This window comes from Etheostoma spectabile, chromosome 14 (genome assembly GCF_008692095.1).
Source record: "Etheostoma spectabile isolate EspeVRDwgs_2016 chromosome 14, UIUC_Espe_1.0, whole genome shotgun sequence".
NCBI classification, from domain to species: Eukaryota; Metazoa; Chordata; class Actinopteri; order Perciformes; family Percidae; genus Etheostoma; species Etheostoma spectabile.
The window spans coordinates 17817275-17835880 of NC_045746.1; the positions used below are offsets into that span (position 1 = coordinate 17817275).

The following is an 18606-nucleotide window of genomic DNA, read 5'->3' on the forward strand; positions in this document are numbered from 1 at the left end:
CAGCTCACCCCTGACTTTGTCTCATGAGCAGAGGTTGCGACCCCCTCCATTCACTGCAGATGGTGGCACAAAGACAGGCGGAGAGCTGAAACTGAATCCCGATGGACGACTTTTCCTCTACGACGCTCATCGCACCCCGACCAGAGCCATGCAGCTGCTACAAGAACCCCCCTCTAAAAACCCCAAAACCCAGACCAAAAGTCTAAGACTCGTAAAACCCACAAAAGCCTCACCGGGGATCCGGGATCAGCTAGCTGAACATACACACAGAAAGACTCATAAAAGTGGGAACACACACCCTCATGCGGCTGCCGTCTGCTGGGCCTCTGAGCTGCAAAAACAAAATAAGTGACTGAACATAAGTACCACCATCAAACTGATGTGAGTGAGCTGACAGCTCATTTTATATTTTATCTCTACATGAGACCAGAAATCACATAAAAACATAAACTGGCTCTTGACTATGAATAAGGCTCAACTGAGGGTTTCTTTAAAAACATCACCTCTTAGTATAACGCAATACAAATGAACCATGAAAATAGAAATTATAGCCTCACAAATTATCATAAAGTTGTTAAAAAAAATAGCTCTCCAAAACAGGTTCAACCAAAACTGAACATTAGACATTTATGAATGTATGATTAATTGCAGGACTGTTGTATTAGACTGCATTCATTCTTGCTAGGTGTACCTAATAAACTGGCAACTGAGTGTATTTCACCACTATGGCGGAAACTGCCATCCTTAATGAAAATAACTGTTTCTAAAGCATACTGCAGATAGTAATGTGTGCATTATAGCAGCATAGGTACATATGTGTGTGGGTGTATGAAGGGCATGAAACTATGAATGGTGGTGTGTCATTAAGTATGTGTAAGTAGCTTTAATCATGTGTTTAAAAATACATGATGCATGGGCGCCCATAGCTCAGTTGGTAGAGTGGGCGCGCACATATAGAAGTTTACTCCTGGTCGCAGTGGGCCCGCATTCGACTCCGACCTGTGGCCCTTTGCTGCATGTCAGTCCCCCCCTCTCTCTCCCCTTTCATGTCTTCATCTGTCCTGTCAAAATAAAGGCTGAAAAATGCCCAGAAGAATTTTTTTTTCAAGAATTAACCTTCAAACTTCTTAAAACACGTATATAATAAGTCCAAACTATAAAGTGGTTATAAAGTCTCTGGTGGACTTTGGCATAAGTACAATGAGTGTCCACCAGACGAGCTCCACAGTGCGTTTGTTCTCTACGTCACTCGTTGTGGTCCTGGCAAGATTTAGAAGATTAATACTTTGGGAGACCAATCACTGCAGACTGGGTGCCCTCACAGCAGACCGTACTTACAACAACAACAACAACACACTCACACACACACACACACACACACACACACAAACCAAAACAGTCTGTGTGTGTAAAATGTTGTGCCATTCAAATAAAGTCTGGCAGAGATGAACGGGGGAGGATGTGAATCACGTTTATAAACAGCGATGACAAATCAGGTTCCGAGTGATAAATGTGATAAATGTCAGCGTAACTGATTCATTTCACAGTAGTTATTTAGAGCGGGGCGCCGACACCGACAACTATGACAGTGATAAATGCCACGAGTATGATTTGCGTAATTGTGCTGCGTTAATGGACTTCATTTTAACAGGGGTCTTTGACCAGTAACTCTGAATCTGATCTGTGCTTTTTATTCGTGGGACACCGAGACCCGAAAAGGCTGCAAGTTTTCTCTCCAAACAATCACTTCACAATCACTTATTCATTTGTCTCTGTTGAACGTTTTCTAATGAGTGAAATCAGCTGCTGTAGTGTTTGGTTCTAATGAAAACCGGTCTCATCTTATAACAAACAAACAAATGATCAGTAGGAGCAAAAAACAATTTTTTGCTTCTTTCTTCTGTATAAAAAACCTTGAATGTTCCTGTAGTGCTTCTGAATCTTGCTGGGCTAAACTAAATGAACTACCAAGACAGCCCGGAAACTACTACAACCTGTCAATATCCAATTGTCAATATGATTTCAAAGGAATGTTTATGTTTAAGAAACATAGGATAAGGGCACTTTGTAAGTTTAAGAAAATTAGTTTAATAGACAAATGTAGTATGGTAGAGATAATTTTAAGTTTGCCTTACTTTTTGACATCAAATAGATGGTGTTTTGTTAAAAGGGTAGCGTCAAAATGTTGTAGATTCAACTGGCACCTTTCCAGTAGAAAATATTTATGCCAGTTTAAAAAAAAACTGTCAGCCCAGTGCAGTGCCAACACAATAGTTCATGTCACACCCAAAACAACCAAAACATGTCTCAAAAGCGTATAATTCCTTCCACCAGCTAATCAGTTATCAAACATTTTACTAATGACACAATGACTGATAAAAACAACAGGTGGCATTAAAGTGCATGTACAACTGTAATATGTCCATAGAACTATTATAAAAACATATATTTTACAGTTTAAATGTGTTTCAAGTTTAAATGTGTGTGGGACACATGAAATTGCTACCACTTTAATTCTTCTGTTAGGATTGGAAGAATTGGTGTTTGTGATTGAGCTCGAGTGAGAAATAGAATGAATGAAACTGGACTGTGCGCAGTTTGGGGTTAACTATTTTGCTCAGAGTCACTTTGACAAGACCCGCTCTGTCAATCATTTCGACAGATGTTTTCTTTGAATGCTTTGGATGTCAAATTGTTGAGAAATAATATCCGTGTTATGGTCCAGGTTGAGTTTTTAGGGATACTGAACTTGGAATTTAGCGAAAGTATTCAGCTTTAGCATTGGTCCTAGTCACATCATCACAGGTGGGGAGTAGTGTGTGTGTCGACTCAGAGAAATGTCTTTATAACCAGAATTATATGTGTGAGATTTCCCTGAAACTATCAAAGACTCTCAGGCTTTCAAAGGTAGCAGAGCAAACAGAGAAGGAAGCCACAGGATAAAGTTAGCGATGTTCGCCTAGTGAGGAAACAAAACGGCGTCTGGTTGTGTGAACTGACCGTGTGAAGTGGTCCACCAACGCTCCCACCAGCTCCCCCACTCGGTCCTGGTTGGTGCACAGCTCCCCACGCTGCAAACACAGCAGGACATCATCCTGCGAGGATGTGTGTAGCGCCACCATCTGGTCAGCCTCGCTGGTCACACTCAGTCCCGTGAACTGTGGAGAGAAACAAAACCACAAACTCCTTCAGACTCCAACACACACACAGCAGCAACTCTGACTGACGGCCACAGTAAAGGATGTGTGTGTATTCATGGAGTCACTGGTAAACATCCCCCAGTCTTCATGCAGGTGATGCTAACTTACAGTAAGTTTAAGGGAGTATCATGGCTTCTTATATCTCTACCATCTTTATTCATTTATTTGATAGTTTCTTTGCTGATTAGGATTATGTTAACATATGGAACCTTGTTACACATCAAACTACCTTAACAATATAAATTGCAATACTTATACTGTTCTTTTACTGAATATTGAATGTAGGAAATGTTGCATTGCTACTTTTAGTTTAGTAAGAGACCTGAATACTTCTTCTATCCTTGCTGTGGACAGACTGACTAAAGGCTGAATGACGGATATTCAGCTTCACACACTGGAGCGCTGGAAATTCATTTGTATAAAAATGTCAGGGATTATCCCGTCAATGTACAATACCTGTGAATCTAATACAGTACAGTATATCCTGGATCAAAAGTTACACCAAGCGAAAGCCAGCGGATTATTGCTGCGGTGCGCATGTAGTGGAGGTGCAGCGAGGGGAAAGTCATGGGGCTTTATTAAGAATTGTAATAATGAACAGATTTACTGTGGCTGGTGGGGCAAGAATTCAATTCAATTTTATTTATAGTATCAAATCCTAACAAGAGTTACCTCAAGACACTTTACAGATAGAGTAGGTCTAGACCACTCTCTATTCAGTTATTTTACGGGAGTAAAAGTAGGACTGAGCAATTTGGAGAAAATCAAATATCACAATATTTTGGACCAAACACCGCGATATCAATACCGCAATGATATTGTAGTGTTGACTATTCACAAAATATTTACACTATGAGATTTTTGATAAATAATCATTAGTAATATGGATCTAATGACTGAGTGGGTAAAGACAAATAAACAGACAAACAGTCTGGTAAGTTAAAAATGACATCACTTTACTTTAATGCAGCCTTTAAAACCAAGAAAAGACAAAACTTTATGATATACAAAATCTAAGATGATATCTAGTCTCACATCACAATATCAATATAATTTCAATATGTTGCCCGGATCTAAGTAAAAGTACTACTACTTATACTACTAAAAATACTCTGTTACAACTAAAAGTCATGCTTAAGTAAAAGTACAAAAGTATTAGCCTCAAAATATACCTCGTGTACCAAAAGTAAAAGTACTCATTTACTCAGTTAGTGATGCATTAACGTTTTCATCATTTTAATGTTGCAGCTGGTAAAAGTAGAGCTATTTTTAATTACTTTATATGCTTCCAGTTACCTTAACCTATAATGATTCATTATAACGTATTAGTTGATTTAAATGTTGTATTAATAATCTGAATATGCAGAGTAACTAAAACTGTTAACTAACTGTAGTGGAGTAAATATCCCGCTACAAACGTAGTGGAGTAGAAGTACAAGAGTAGCATGAAAAAAGAAATACCCAAGTAAAGTACGTCAAAATTGTATCTAAAGACAGTTCTTGATCAAATGTACTTAGTTACATTGCACCGCTGACTGTGACTGAAGGAACGAGGGCGAGGGAAGGTGTGGGAGAGAAACAGAAGAACCGTATGGGTATATAGACAGAGAAAGGGAGGTTGGTCACAGATGTTAGAAAGGGAATGGAAGATGGAGCGGATTAAACCTCTTAATGCCTCCAGCACACACTGGTACAACCTGTGCCTCCAGCGATTTATTTTATTTTATATTAATTGTTTAGTTTACACTACAAAATGTCAGAAAACAACAAAAGAAGCCAATTACAGTTTCTTAGAGTGCGAGGTGACATCTGTAAGTAATATAGAACCACGGGAATCTCCAGGATAACGTAAGAATCATAATACCTTTCTGTTATGGAGGCCAGTCTTACTTAACTATGTTTCTGAGAAATCATGTTTATCCTTCTCATTGACACAGAATCGGAAAGCAAACCAGTTTAAGCTGCAAAATGTACTTTTTACAAAGATGTTATTCAAAAAAGACAGAGTCACTGAGTTCAGTCGTCTTGTGCGACTTTGCTCGTAATGAGTATCGGTTTCCACAAACGAGTCCATTCTATTCAGGGAAAACACTGAAAACCTTCACAGTTACGCACAACAATGTTGTTGTTGTTGTCAAATTGGTCCATCAGTTTGACCTGGGTGACATTTCAGCCTTCGTTGCTGACGGTCGAACTTCATGACTTTGTACCGAAGGGTCTGGTGACACGGTGTAAGGACAGAGCCTCGTTGCTTCTTCTATATTCTCAGTTTCTGACCTGGATAAGACTCATCCTTCACCCTGAGCAGAAGAGCTTAATGGCATCAGCTATCTTTAGCTGCTCCGCTGCTGCATAATGATGGTTTTTAACCCTCTGGCATGTTTTAAGCTCCCTCTCTCTCTCTGTCTCACTCTCTAAAACCACTGCTGGACGCCCAGCTGTGCCTGACTCATTATGTGTTATGTAGGTGTTGTTGGTCTTTACACAACCCTTCAAATGAAAAAATAAAATGTACATACAATAGAGAACAGATCTGTATCATCCGATCACTGTTTCACTTAAAATTGCCAACCTTAACTGCCAAAAATCCCCTCAAAATTCCCCCCACCATAACAAATTTGCCAAACAAATACCATTTGAATTATACCTAAATTGATTGTTAACATTATACTGGGGTTAATCAGCTCTATCCTGCAAACCACAAACACCCAATAATGTTTCTTTAATTCTGTATTTGATTCATGAATCATCAGTTCATTCAGCTAACACATTAATGTTTTTTGGGCATATTTTTATAGCGAGACACATTTAAAGATCAGCTACAGACAAAACAGAGTTTTATATTTCAACTTACAGGGTTAGCATCAGGTAATTAGTTAATGCTAGCTAGCTGAAAAAATCTGTTCCTGACTGTACTTTCATCCAACAAAGTCTGCCACCATCATTGTAAGTTACAAATGTCCAATGCAAAAACAGAAAGCTTACTAATGGGGCGTTTACAAATGCCCACTAATTTTTTTGGGCTACTTTTGAACTGTTAAAGAGCAACGGGTAGAATTTAGCGGCATCTAGCGGTGAGGATGAAGAATTCCTCACCCCTCCTTTTCCAAGCATGTAGGAGATCCTACGGTGGCCTTCAGGTAGGGTAAAGGCCCTCTCCATAGCCAGTATGCGGTTTGTCTGTTCTGGGCTACTGTAGAAACACGCCAGTGGAACACTCTGTGGTGGAGGACCCGCTCCACATGTAGATATGAAGGGCTCAATCTAAGCTAAAGAAAATACAAAAAAAACTAAAACTTACACACTGCTCCTTTAAATCAAGTCCCTGCTTTCTATAAGTCCCTGCCCAACATCTTCCATCAAACCATAGAAGAAAAGAACAATCTCAAAGCTTTTTCAAGAAGGAACCTTGAAGCATCTGATTAAATAAAGCTGACATCTACTCTCTCTTCACCTTTAGCCTCGCGTCCTTTAGAGCTGACAGCACTGTGAGATCCCTGATCCAGTTTCTCAGTTCGGGCTGTAAAATGAGGCAGGTTCGCCCCAGACAACGAAAATACCTAAAGCGAAGCATATATGTCATAGCATGAACACGGCCTCACACACCAACCACAACACCGAACATAAACACACATAAACCCACATTGACCTCTTTCCAATTGTGACTCTGCCAAACAGGTCATAAGCCTCTTTGAGTCAAAAGGAGAAGGTGTTCCTTCACTCATTGACAGATGGCAGTGACCCGGGTCAAAAAGGATGGAATATGTGTGTGTGAGAATTGGAAGGAATAGAGGACGTGCACAATTTAGAAGACAGAGAAGGAAGGACAGTTGGGATAAAGTACAACGGGTCTGACCCACATTCCTGATTACCTGGTTTTTGTTTTTTGTTTAAAGTTCAAGGTTATAATTAAGTTTAATTTAAAGAGGCACCCCACCAATTTTATATATTATACAGGAAATACGAGACTGCATGTTGTTCATAAAAAGTCAATACGTTAAAAACTGGAAGCAAGTTCCCAAAACTATGGGACCTGAGGAACTAAAAGTCCCTTTCACGCAATCCTGATAGTTTTTCCATTGCCTGAAGCTGCTGAAGAACTGGGAAGATTTGACAAATGCCTGATGACCGACTGAAAGACCGATTACTGATGAAAAATGGCGGTAGCTTGTGAATTGCAATTATACACATGAGGAAACAAGACAAAGATGATTCTGTTGTTCTTTGTATTTACTATTGTATGACTGATGTTTTGGCATTTCTTTCCTTGCATGTACTCACCTTTTTTGTTTTTCCATTACGTGAAAAAGTCCCTGGTACCTGCGAACAGGTACTTTTTTTAGTACTAACTCAGTCGAGGTTCCAAGCGAGCTGAGGTGTTACCAAAAGGTGACGTAAAAACCTGCAGACTACTGATTGGTCGGAAAGAATCGTCACTATTCACTGCGTCATCATTGCTAGCGACAGATGGGGGGGGGATGCAATGGAAAAAAGAGGACGGGGCCTTGCGGTCGAGTTGAGTCGAGCCGAGGTGAGTCAAGCAGGTATGATTAATGAAAAAACACCATCTGAGTTGTACTTAACGAATGAAGAAAAAGGAGAAGCGCCTGTATCCACAATAAACTGCTCTCTGCTAGTTTGAGAGATGCCAACAACAAAAACTCTTTTTCTTTCTTTTTTTTTTACCTTTGTACTTATATTACAAAATCCCTTCCTTTTTTTCGTGAATAAAACAGTACACAAGTTATTGTTTCTCTATGTCTGAGTTTGAGCAGAGACATTCACTCCATCTAGTCCCTGGTTCCTCTATTAAAAGGCAGGTTTAGTTCCTGAGTTCCTCAAAAGGTTCTTGGTCCCCCGGGAAAGTCCATGCGGTGGAAATTGATAACAGTTTGAAATATGTAGTTGCATATCAGGCAGGAAAACAACCACAATCACAGAAAGACACTGACAGAAGTGTAAGAGGCAGGGTTTTTGGTGTTGACCTACATTACAGAACAAAAGTAAGGCTATGTCAGCCTCTGGTGATTCCATTTTGACCATCCTTCATCTGTCTCTTGCCTCAACTTTATGGAAGTATTATTTCAAGATTAATGTCAAGAGTAAGTATAACACTGGCATTATTTTATCTTTACTTTACTTTTTCACTTTTATCAACAAAACCCTGAATAAAGCAAAACAGCAATTGCTTATATATACACACATGTACCTGTTATGACAATATAATTATATTATATATATATATATATATATATATAGACACAGCATATAAATAATCGTATAATCGTAACAGGTACGTGTGTAGAAATGGAGAGATAAAGTAATATCATATATATAAATATATGATATTACTTTATCTCTCTGTTCCACTTACAAAGTTACGATTAGTCTTGTAAATACCTTGATGTCATTTGTCCCGTATGAACATGAATATTAGGGTTATCTGTATGTTATGTTGTGGGTATTAACTGATGTCTTTTAGTCTCTGCTGGCTGTAAAACAAATCCCCCCCCCCCCCCCCCCCCCCGGATAATAAAGTTTACTTAACGCTTAATTTCTGAACATTTTTTTAACCACTAAAAACACAAGAAAGTGCCACACCAATGCATTGTGTGTATTCTTTATATAGCCACGAAGGTCCCATTGAGATAGAAGATCTCTTCTTCCTGGGACTACAGGGTTTCATGCTTACACTGCTTTGCTGTTATTGTTGAGAGGAATTAACTCCACTTGCCATGCTCAAAATATAAGACTAATTCAAGTATGCTGATGGATGTGAAGTGCTATAGCTTTAGATTAAGGTTGGAGTGTGAATGTACGAGAGCGTGCATGCATCTCTCACAAGAGTACTTACAATGTCTAAGGGAAGCCTCTTCAAAACCTTGTACTGTTTATTTGGCTCTAATTTGTAGACACACTTGTCTGTGATGAGCAGTCCTCGGTCTGTGCTTTTGTTGAATCTATTCACCTGAGGAAGCAGAGAAGGGGAAGAGAGAAGAAAAGGATAAAGCTCCGCATTTCTACATTTTCTATCTTCTGTGGGATCTTTTGGGTTATCGCAACTCTCAATTCAAAAACAAGTTTTCCTTGTGCAGCAGCAAACGAGCAACACAACAAAAATGTGATAAATAGACAAAGGCTCTAGGGGTTTTGTCAGTATTGAAGGTATTTTTATTTCACTTTATCAAAGCCTTCATATCTTCAAATATACTTTGACTCAAGCTGCATCGAGAATTTAGTGAAAGCTCTCTCTCTACAATCCTTGACACTGAATGGGAAAATATGGCCATTATTATCCACAGGGAGATGACTTCTTTTAGTTAAGTTACAACAGGCAAACTTTAAAAAAAAAATAAAGAGGACATCTTAAAGGTTAAGAACATGTAGGAGTGAATTCATACTTCAGTTCCTTTCATGATAAATCCTGTTATTATGTTGTATCTTGTTTCTTTATAATCCTTCCTGAGAGGGTATTCACTCCTGGAACATAAACTCATGAAAGCGGAGCTGAGAGAAAGTGCGAGTGGGTGGAACACAGCAAGTGAGAAAAACATCCCAAAGCTGAAAGGGAGCAAAAACAAAAAAGAAACTCCTTGTAAAACGGACATTTTCATCTCAGCGTTCCCACATACTGTACCTTTCTACAGAAGCCCGAGAAGAGGACCTGACTGTACATGTCTTTGTTCCTCAGGTCCTTGGAAACACGCATGAAGCTGGAGCTGGTCTGAGGGCAGTCTCGCGCCTGCAGGAATTAAAGACCTGTGTTATTACAGGAAGGCATTAGCTACAGTATGATGGTATAGGAATGTATCTCATCATTAACACTCGCGTGACCTTTCTCTGCCTTTTTTATCACTTTAATTCCATAAGCAGCAGATCAAAGCTCGTGGCCTCGGGCGGCTGAAACCAGACGCGGTGTTTGACGTGCCGTCGGAGAGGGAGCAGGGCGGCTGATACTGGAGCTGAACTGCCTGATGAGAAATACAGTCAGGGGCTGCTAATCTAAAACTGTGTCAGTCTCCCTCCTATAGAGTGAAGCTGACATAATAATGTCCTTACATTTCTACTAAGAACTTTTATGCAATCGCTAATTGTGTATTCAACGAGATTCCAATGAAAATGTTTACTGGAAATATTTTTTAAAGCTGTGTTCATACTGAACAAACCAAAGCATGTGGTCAAAAGTATGCTGGCATCCCTTGTCAACAATGATATTTCAGTGGGCCTCTAATTTTGTGGCAAGAGCAAGAAGGAAGATCCTTTCCTCTTTCAACATGACACTGGCCCCTGTGAACAAAGCCAGCTCTATAAAAAAAATGTTAGATACACTTTACTTGAAGGTATCTACATAAGAGTGACAGTGTTATGAACATGTCATAAACATTATAAACAAGTCATAAACATTATAAACATGTCATAAACATTTGATGACATAATGCTTCTTTTGGTACGTGTCATTCGGTTTTGTCATGATAAGTTATGGTTGGGATTAGGGTTAGGGTTAGGGTTTGTGTGTCATGTGTTGTGTTCATGACATGGTCATGGGACTCTTATGTAGATACCTTTAAGTAAAGTGTTACCAAAAGGTTTTTCCCAGTTTGATGTGGAAGAACTCGACTGGCCTCAACAAGCCAGGCCTAATCGGCCAAAATCAGTGGCCAACCTCAGTTGAATGGGATCAAATCTCTGAAGCCGCATTTAAAAATCTTGTAGGAAGTCTTCAGAGGGGAGTAGAGTGTTAATGATTTTGGAACTAGGTGTTTAACAGTTGCACCACGTATGATGGATGTATTAAAATTTTTGTATGCCACTTTCAAAGATGACCTTATACATTTCCATGAAAGTTGCTGTTTGGGCACACACTTTGAAAAAGGTTTTGCTTCTGCGTTTCCTTCTGTTAGCTCCCCACACATGAATAAAATAATTTAATTGTATGGCTCTTCTAGACTTTCCAAGTTTTATGGGAATTCATTCAGGCTATAGGAAATAAGTTTCATGTGTTGGCAGTTAATGTTTTCTCACTTCCAGCCTTCTGATGAGCTCACAAGGAAACAACATCGTTGCCTTGATTTCTGAGCTTAAATTTGAAATAATGAAGTCACCTTGTGATCTTGTTAAGGGTTTCTGAGAAAACATGACATACATTAATTCGGCTAACTTTCCTTTTTCCTCTTTTTCTCTTTCTTCCCCGCAGACAATTGATCTAAAACCACATCAGCCTCATACAAGTCACGAATCAGGCTGACTGCATGCTGGATTACAGGCACTTGTCTATAGGTTCTTTGTGGAATTAACAACAATCTCGTGAAGCTGGAGCCCTGAAGGAGGGCAGCGAGTCACGGGCCGTCTGTCAAATTAATGAGGGGAGTGACTCAGTCATGCTAACGCTCCCTGAAGGCATCTCTCAAGCCTTGTGGCCACCAAACAAGCTCAGATTAGCTGTTAAATGAGCCAACTGTGAGATTCATTAATGAAATGCTGTGTTCACAAGCACCGCCGTTCTCCTTTAGTCATGCTGTGAGGCTCGTTGTCACATGCACCATATACAGTATATTCACAACAGCAGATGTGATCCAATACACTGCTGGTCATTCAAGTCTTGTTTACGGTGAAAAATTTGACCAGATGGGTGAAATGAATCCAACGGATATTCCAAGCTGTTTTAAAAAAAAAAAAAAAGGAATAAACATTTTGTTATGTGTGGAGTGTCAAAATGATCTATAAATGAGGTCCTCTTGTAGCAAGGACTGCTTAAAAATGCTTCTGGTAACAGAAAGTGAAGAGAAAACACAAAACTTCTGTTGATCAGACATTAGACATTAACACTGTTAAAAATAGAAGTGTATGCACAGCACAGTGTATTTTTCTATATTTTGCCCTAGCTTCAAAGCAAAACGAATTCCCCAAAACAGTTAGAAATGAAAGCCTGGATTGGTTACAAAAGTAAAAAGCTTCTTAACCTTAAAAATACTATCTAGTTAATGGCATGTTTGTGTTTTGCATTTCAAATGAAGGCACTGAAATAATTAAAGGGCTAATAAAACAACAGAAAATTTGAAATTTGTGATTTTGAAAAAGTTAAAAACTGACAACTTAAAGTACAAATAACTGCAAAAACACAACATGATGAGTGACAGCTTTTTGTGATGTGAAATATTGAGATTTTTTTCTGGAGATATCCCATGGCCTTCTTCATCCAACAGAACCTGTTAAGGTGGCATCAAATGACTTCAGCATGGAACTGTGGTCACGTGACAACATGCGGTCGTGTATCGAGGAGATCGTAACCCCTGTCTTAGGTCACGTGATAATGCCAGATTAGATTCCATTCACGGAAGAAGGTCATGGGATACAATTGAAAGCACCAGATCTGTTTCATACATTTATTTGCCGTTTGCATTTGTTGTAGTTGTTTTATCTTGGATTTTAAAGCCTAACCTGAGTATACACATTACAACTGTATTTCCCCTTTAAGATAAATTAAGTACAGTACATAAATAAGAGCTGAAACAAATAGCCAATCAACAGAAAGTTAATCTGGAAAACATTTTGATAATCATTATGTTTTAAGCAAAAGTGCTAAAATTTCACTGGTTCCAGCTCCTACTATGTGACTATTTAAACTATTTCCTAGTCTTTTATGATCAAAACGATTTGGACAGTTTTGAGTATGTAATCTTGGGCTTTAATAGTGATGGTCACTTTAACCATCATCTGACATTTTAGAGATCAAACTATTAATTAATAATGAAAATCATCATAGGTGCATAGAATGAATTGATAAATACATTAAAAAGGCTAGTAACTGAAACATTGAATATTTTAACACTGAAATGTCTTCCCAATGTCAAGAATGAGTCTTAACTAGAATTAGTTTTATGTAAAGAAAATAGCAAGAGTAATCAATCCCTTCATGGACTATTTAAACATGGTTTGAGGTACAGTAAATCATAGATACAACATAGAAATACATGTTGGAACTCAAAAAGTACCCTGACCCCCTTTTGTTTGTGATTTGTTTATGTGTGATTCTTACGTTGGACAGGTAGTCCCTCTCCCAGGCTCTGCTGACTCCCCAGTCTTTCCTCTCTCCGCTCAGAGCCGTCAGAGCTGCCACTTTGGCCCGAACCTCCAGCATGTCAGACGGGGGGATGTTCTTCACGATCTGCCTCGCCCACCACCTGACAACAAGTGATGGGAACAAGACAGCATGTCACGTGGGTGGAATAATACATCAAAAGGTGCAGCAGTCAACAATACAGTAGGAGGAACAGCTTCAAGAGCAGTTCTGTGAGCATTAAAAATAACTTTTATCTGCCGTGCCAAAACCCAGCCTTGTTGATCCAAAACTTTCAACTTATTCTGCCAGGAAGAAAAGTTATTTGACTTGTTTTTAGTGTAGTGAAGCTAGATCAGATGATTGATACCATTCTGTGTGTTAAATATTAAGCTACAGCCAGGAGGAGAAGGAAGACTGGGAACAGCTAGCCTTGCTCTGTCCAAATAAGCAGCTCTGGAGTTTACCAATTATCACATTATATCTTGTTTATTTAATCTGTATTGAAACCAAAGTACAACAACAGCGTGCTGTGCTTTTCAAGGACCATTATATGATGAACTATTTCCAAGCACAGTAACCGCTTGGAGTCTCAAGACTTTGGACAGAGCCAGGCTAACTGTTTCCTCCGGTTTGCAGTGTTTGTGCTAAGCTAAGCTAACTGGCGGCTGACTGCAGTTTCATATTTAGAATACAAAATATATAACTGACTTTAAGCATAACTTATTCAAAAGACATTTATGCTTACATTTAATACAAGTGTATTTATCTCATTTTTTTAAGAGTAAAATATGATTGAAGACAACATTTATGAAATATTGTACATTTATTTTGGATTGTTGTTTTTGTGCTGTATGAGTTTTATTTTGTGGGATCTGACCTGCGATGGAGCATTACGGTGTTCTTATGAAAGTTGGACAGAGCTGCAGGCGGGCTCGGCCACTCCACGCTCTTTCCATAGTCGGCCATGGTCCGCACATTGGCGAACCTCCTCTCCACCTCCCAGAAGTGGGCCTTCACCTTGTAGCGCTTGTAGCAGCCCATGATGGCGTAGATGGCCCTCATCCGCCGGCACCTCATACGAGCCAAAGCCCCACGCCACACCTGGGAGATTTACAAAAAAGGGGACGAGTTAAAGACAGAAAGCAAGAGTGGAGAAACAAGAGAGTCCCGCTGAGCTAAAGATGAACTTGTGCTCCAGTTAAAGAACCAGACTTCTCGGAAGAATCATCAAAGTAGGTCATGTGAAAGAGAAAGAAAGGGTGTTTCATTGAGCAAGTGCAGTAATTGACTGTAATGTAACTGTGCTCTGGATCTCATTAATTATCCCAATTATTGTTACAGGAAATTAGGATTCAAGCTGGCAGTGGAATTTCAGTCAAACATAACCAGGAGCCACATATTCATGAGGCTGAGGCAAACTGTAATATCCACTTTGAAACCTAGAGGCCTGTGTTTGAAAATATATTGTGATCGGCGCTGCTTGTGAGATTAAATTGGATCTCAGAGTCAATTAATTTGACTCAGATTGATACATCATTATTACAATACGTGCACAACTTTAAAGGAGAGAGAAGGAGAGATGTGATACTTCAAATTGTGTTGAGGCTGTGGACAAAAAACAAAAGTGACGATGATGACAAACAAATTATAGCAATGATAGCAAATCACATAATAACACTAATACAAATATGGCTGACCTTCTGCAGGAAAAGAACCAAGATAGGGATGAGGGCGGCTCTCTCCTGCTCCAGAGTATATAGAGACCGCGGCGTTCTGACAAACAGCTTGGTGTGTCCGTACGCCACATCGTCCTGGAAACCGTGCTGGGTGACGATGGCCTCCACGGCCTCTCTGTCCGAGGCCATCAGGTGGTTTGGCCAGGTGTACTCACACGTCATTTTATACCTGCACAACATTCAGAAGGACAAAGAGGAAATCAGGGCTTACAGTATTACTGTAACTGAGTAGCTTTGTAATGGACCTGGTTTTATTTAAAAGGGGCACTCCACACCTATGTTATTTGTTAAGGTAAATGTATTAGTCATGTGGAGTACTACTCAGCTTGTGGAATATGTTGAATAATCTTCTGTGGGTCTGGAAAAGCCTGCAAAGCTTACGTTACAAGCTGGGTGCATTGAGATTAGTATTAAAGATCTGGACATTAATCTGCAGGAAGGGTTGACAAAGGAAGCTATCAAGTCGCATTATGGGAAGTGTAGGATCTACAGTTTTTGGATCTCCAACAATATAAGGGACTGCAAGCCAGGGTAACATCTCAAATCACAGAAGTCCTCAGTATATAGAGACAGCTTCAGTCTCAAGCTGAGATGATAAATAGGGTTGGTTTACCTTGATTTTATCAATTTACTCTCAAAGAGAACAATCTAGTCCTTAATTCCTGTCCTCATTGCCTTTTACAGTTTAATGGAAAAAATGCATGCATCATTGTTCTCTGCTATTAACTTTAATTTGGAAACTTCAATTCCTCTTAAGAAGGATAATGTTAACTTTTATGTTAGTAGATTTAAGTAAAACTTCTTCATAGTAGCAAGGAGTACTGGATGGTTTGGTACATTTTACACCTCTTGTCTTACACTGAGCTGCTTAAGTAAGACTTAAGGACAGTGAATTGTTGCAGAAGTCTTGCTTCATGGAGCATCATGTTCACTTACCGCTGCAGGACGCGCGCGTAATGCTGCCTGTAGGCAAAGCCCGCTCTGCGCACCATCACATTCTCCATCAGGCCGAGGTAGGCCACCTGGTGCTGGCAGCGAGCGTTGTCAAACAACACAGGAGACTTCATCTCGTTGGGCTTTATGCACCGCACATAGTAAGGCTCCTGAAAGAAAGAAGAAAAGATATGCAGGTAATTCTCTCAGAACGGGTAGATAGATCATCTTTCTACAAGTGGACAAAACAATGCCCGCTTTTTTTTAATATCCCAGATCGATGACGTCTTACATTATCACATTACTGTAACTAGCATGTGCATAAATTCCCAGAAAGATATACAGCAATACTGCAGAAAATGAAAGTCAAGGTTACACAATTAAACAAAATACAAGTACTGCAATAGCACAACACAGCGTTGCATACTTCCAACACCTGGACTGATTCAGTGTTTGTATGATTGAGGAAATATATTTTTCAAAAAACTCTTGTTTTATCACCTGCACAAACTTGTCTTTGTCTTTGAGGTTTCTTATCTTTGTTTTCATCACTGCTGTGTTCATCACTGTGCAAGTAAATAAACTACACCATAAACTATGACAGAGCCACAGCCAAGCTGTAAAAGTGGCAAACTGAGTTCACTGACCTTAATCAGACTCTCAGAATACTTCAACAGACGCTACAGTGAGCTGCTGAGCCTCATAACACATCCAGCACATCTACTTATTAACAGCACATTTAACTGCACATTGTAACTTTAACTCTGGACGCCTGCACCCAGACCGGGATCTATAAAGGAAATCCGGTCACAGAACAGATTCTGTTGTGTTTTCTCTGTCTGGCACTCTCTGTCCATGAAAGATGAACAAGGTGGAACAAAGTGAACACTTTCTGCTCCCCGGCACTGTCGTCCATCAAATCAATGATGCTAGGGAATGTGTGCCCCTATTTTCTTCTCAGCTCAGCAGGGATTTAAAAAAAGGAGTCAGTTAATGGGATGTTGGGAACAGATGAGGTGCTTCTGTATGGCAGTTGAAGAAAACATGCGATCTTTCAACGTGACCTGAAGGTTGCCAGGGGAGTTACCTTTCATTTTACCTTAGCCACACCGAGATGAGATGATACAACAGCGTGACAGCAGGCTGCCCCAAAATAACAGCAGGAAATGTCAGACCTCAGTCAGTGAGATGAGGCCAGGAGAGGTGAGCAGCACATTTTGTGATCCAGCAGCGCTCATCTCCACACGCAGCCAGACAGGATGAGGACAAGCAACCTACAAAAACTGTTACACTCTGACACCAAAAAGAGCACATTGCTATGTTTATATGTTCCTGCTGGACGGCTGCATACCGCCTCTCACCGCATATTTTGTTATGCACTGTGACGAGCCATCCTACCAGAAGAGCCATCGCAAAGGCACATTGGCAGCCTCAGAATAGCCTGTGAATCACACAGGCTTTACAGGGACCAGAACAGGCAAACTGGTGCAGAGCATCCTACGGGTGATGACAACAGTGTAAACTGGAGGGAAGATCTACGTTGGTGCTAACTACTCCCACACCAACGTGAAAATATGTTTGGAAAAAACAAAACTCCAGTTGCTTTGTCAATTCTGCCATGAAAACCCAAAATGAAGTAAAGTATTAAGTAAAGGTTTACCATATAAAAATTATAATGCAATGGAAATGTATAATTTCTGGCAACAGAACTTGCAGTAACTACAAAACAGAACTAAAAACAGTTAAAACAAGACAGCTACAGCAAGTGTTAGCTAGCTGGTGACACAGCCACGGCTAGCCTAAAGCTAAAATAAAATTTAGGCTACTTGTTGATTTTTCCCTAGTTCTTTTCTGTAATAAAATGTGTTATTCCACATAAGTAAATGATGCAGTAACTTAATCCAAACATGATAGAGAAAAAACTCCTCAAAAAGTGTGTAGCTAAGCATACAGCTAAAGCAAGAGAGCTAGATCACGTGGGTGCCATGTCATTTCTCCGATGCTCCATTGTTTCAACCTCTCAATAATCCAAAAAATTCCCTTTGGTCCTACATCCCACTAGTCCGACGTCCCTTTAAATAAACCCTCTACTCCAACATCCCATTATTCCGACCATATAGGCCTGTTGGCCTGATTTTGGTTGTGTGTGGTTTTTAATTTCCATTTTATTTATTGTTTTTATTCCAGTGCATTGTTTGTTAACAGAGACTGAGAGTCCACCACAATATTATCGTTTATTGCAATAATTTCTGGGACCATTTATCGTCCAGGAAAATTTGATATCGTGACAGGCCTAGTTATGCATTTTTCCAGCCAGCCTAAAAACTCCATAGTTACTGTTCTCTTTCTCTCTACTTTGTAGAACTGCTTGGATTCACTTTCTATTCGTCCGAATTAGGCATATTTAATCTATCTAAAAACTGCAAATGCCAAACACAACTTCCCCTAAAGGTTAAAGGAGAGGAACAGGAAGTCAATTTAAAGCTGAAACCACTGACCTTGCAGCCCAGTTTATCCACCAAGGCCACAATGGAGTTCTTGAAGAGGGTGGCCGCGGTCAGTGGTCGCTTGGTGACTTCTGTGATGCTCAGCTGACCATCTGGCCACATCTCCTTCAGAACGGGGTCGGCACTAAGGGAGAGAGGGGGGGGCGGGGGGGCAAAGACCAAAGAGATGA

General features: G+C 39.8%; 1 protein-coding gene across 2 annotated transcripts in view; it reads right to left on the reverse strand.

The window, feature by feature from the left end:
• myo1g (myosin IG) overlaps window positions 1-18606 on the reverse strand; it is a 44329-nt gene that overhangs the window by 11385 nt on the left and 14338 nt on the right. For both annotated transcript variants that reach the window (XM_032534885.1, XM_032534886.1), the window contains exons 14-21: window positions 18428-18560; window positions 15933-16099; window positions 14958-15165; window positions 14138-14361; window positions 13237-13381; window positions 9838-9942; window positions 9055-9168; window positions 3001-3158 (exon numbers count right to left, since the gene is read on the reverse strand). In XM_032534885.1, coding sequence (XP_032390776.1) covers window positions 3001-3158; window positions 9055-9168; window positions 9838-9942; window positions 13237-13381; window positions 14138-14361; window positions 14958-15165; window positions 15933-16099; window positions 18428-18560 — 1254 coding nt within the window. The remainder of the gene's footprint in view (window positions 1-3000; window positions 3159-9054; window positions 9169-9837; window positions 9943-13236; window positions 13382-14137; window positions 14362-14957; window positions 15166-15932; window positions 16100-18427; window positions 18561-18606) is intronic.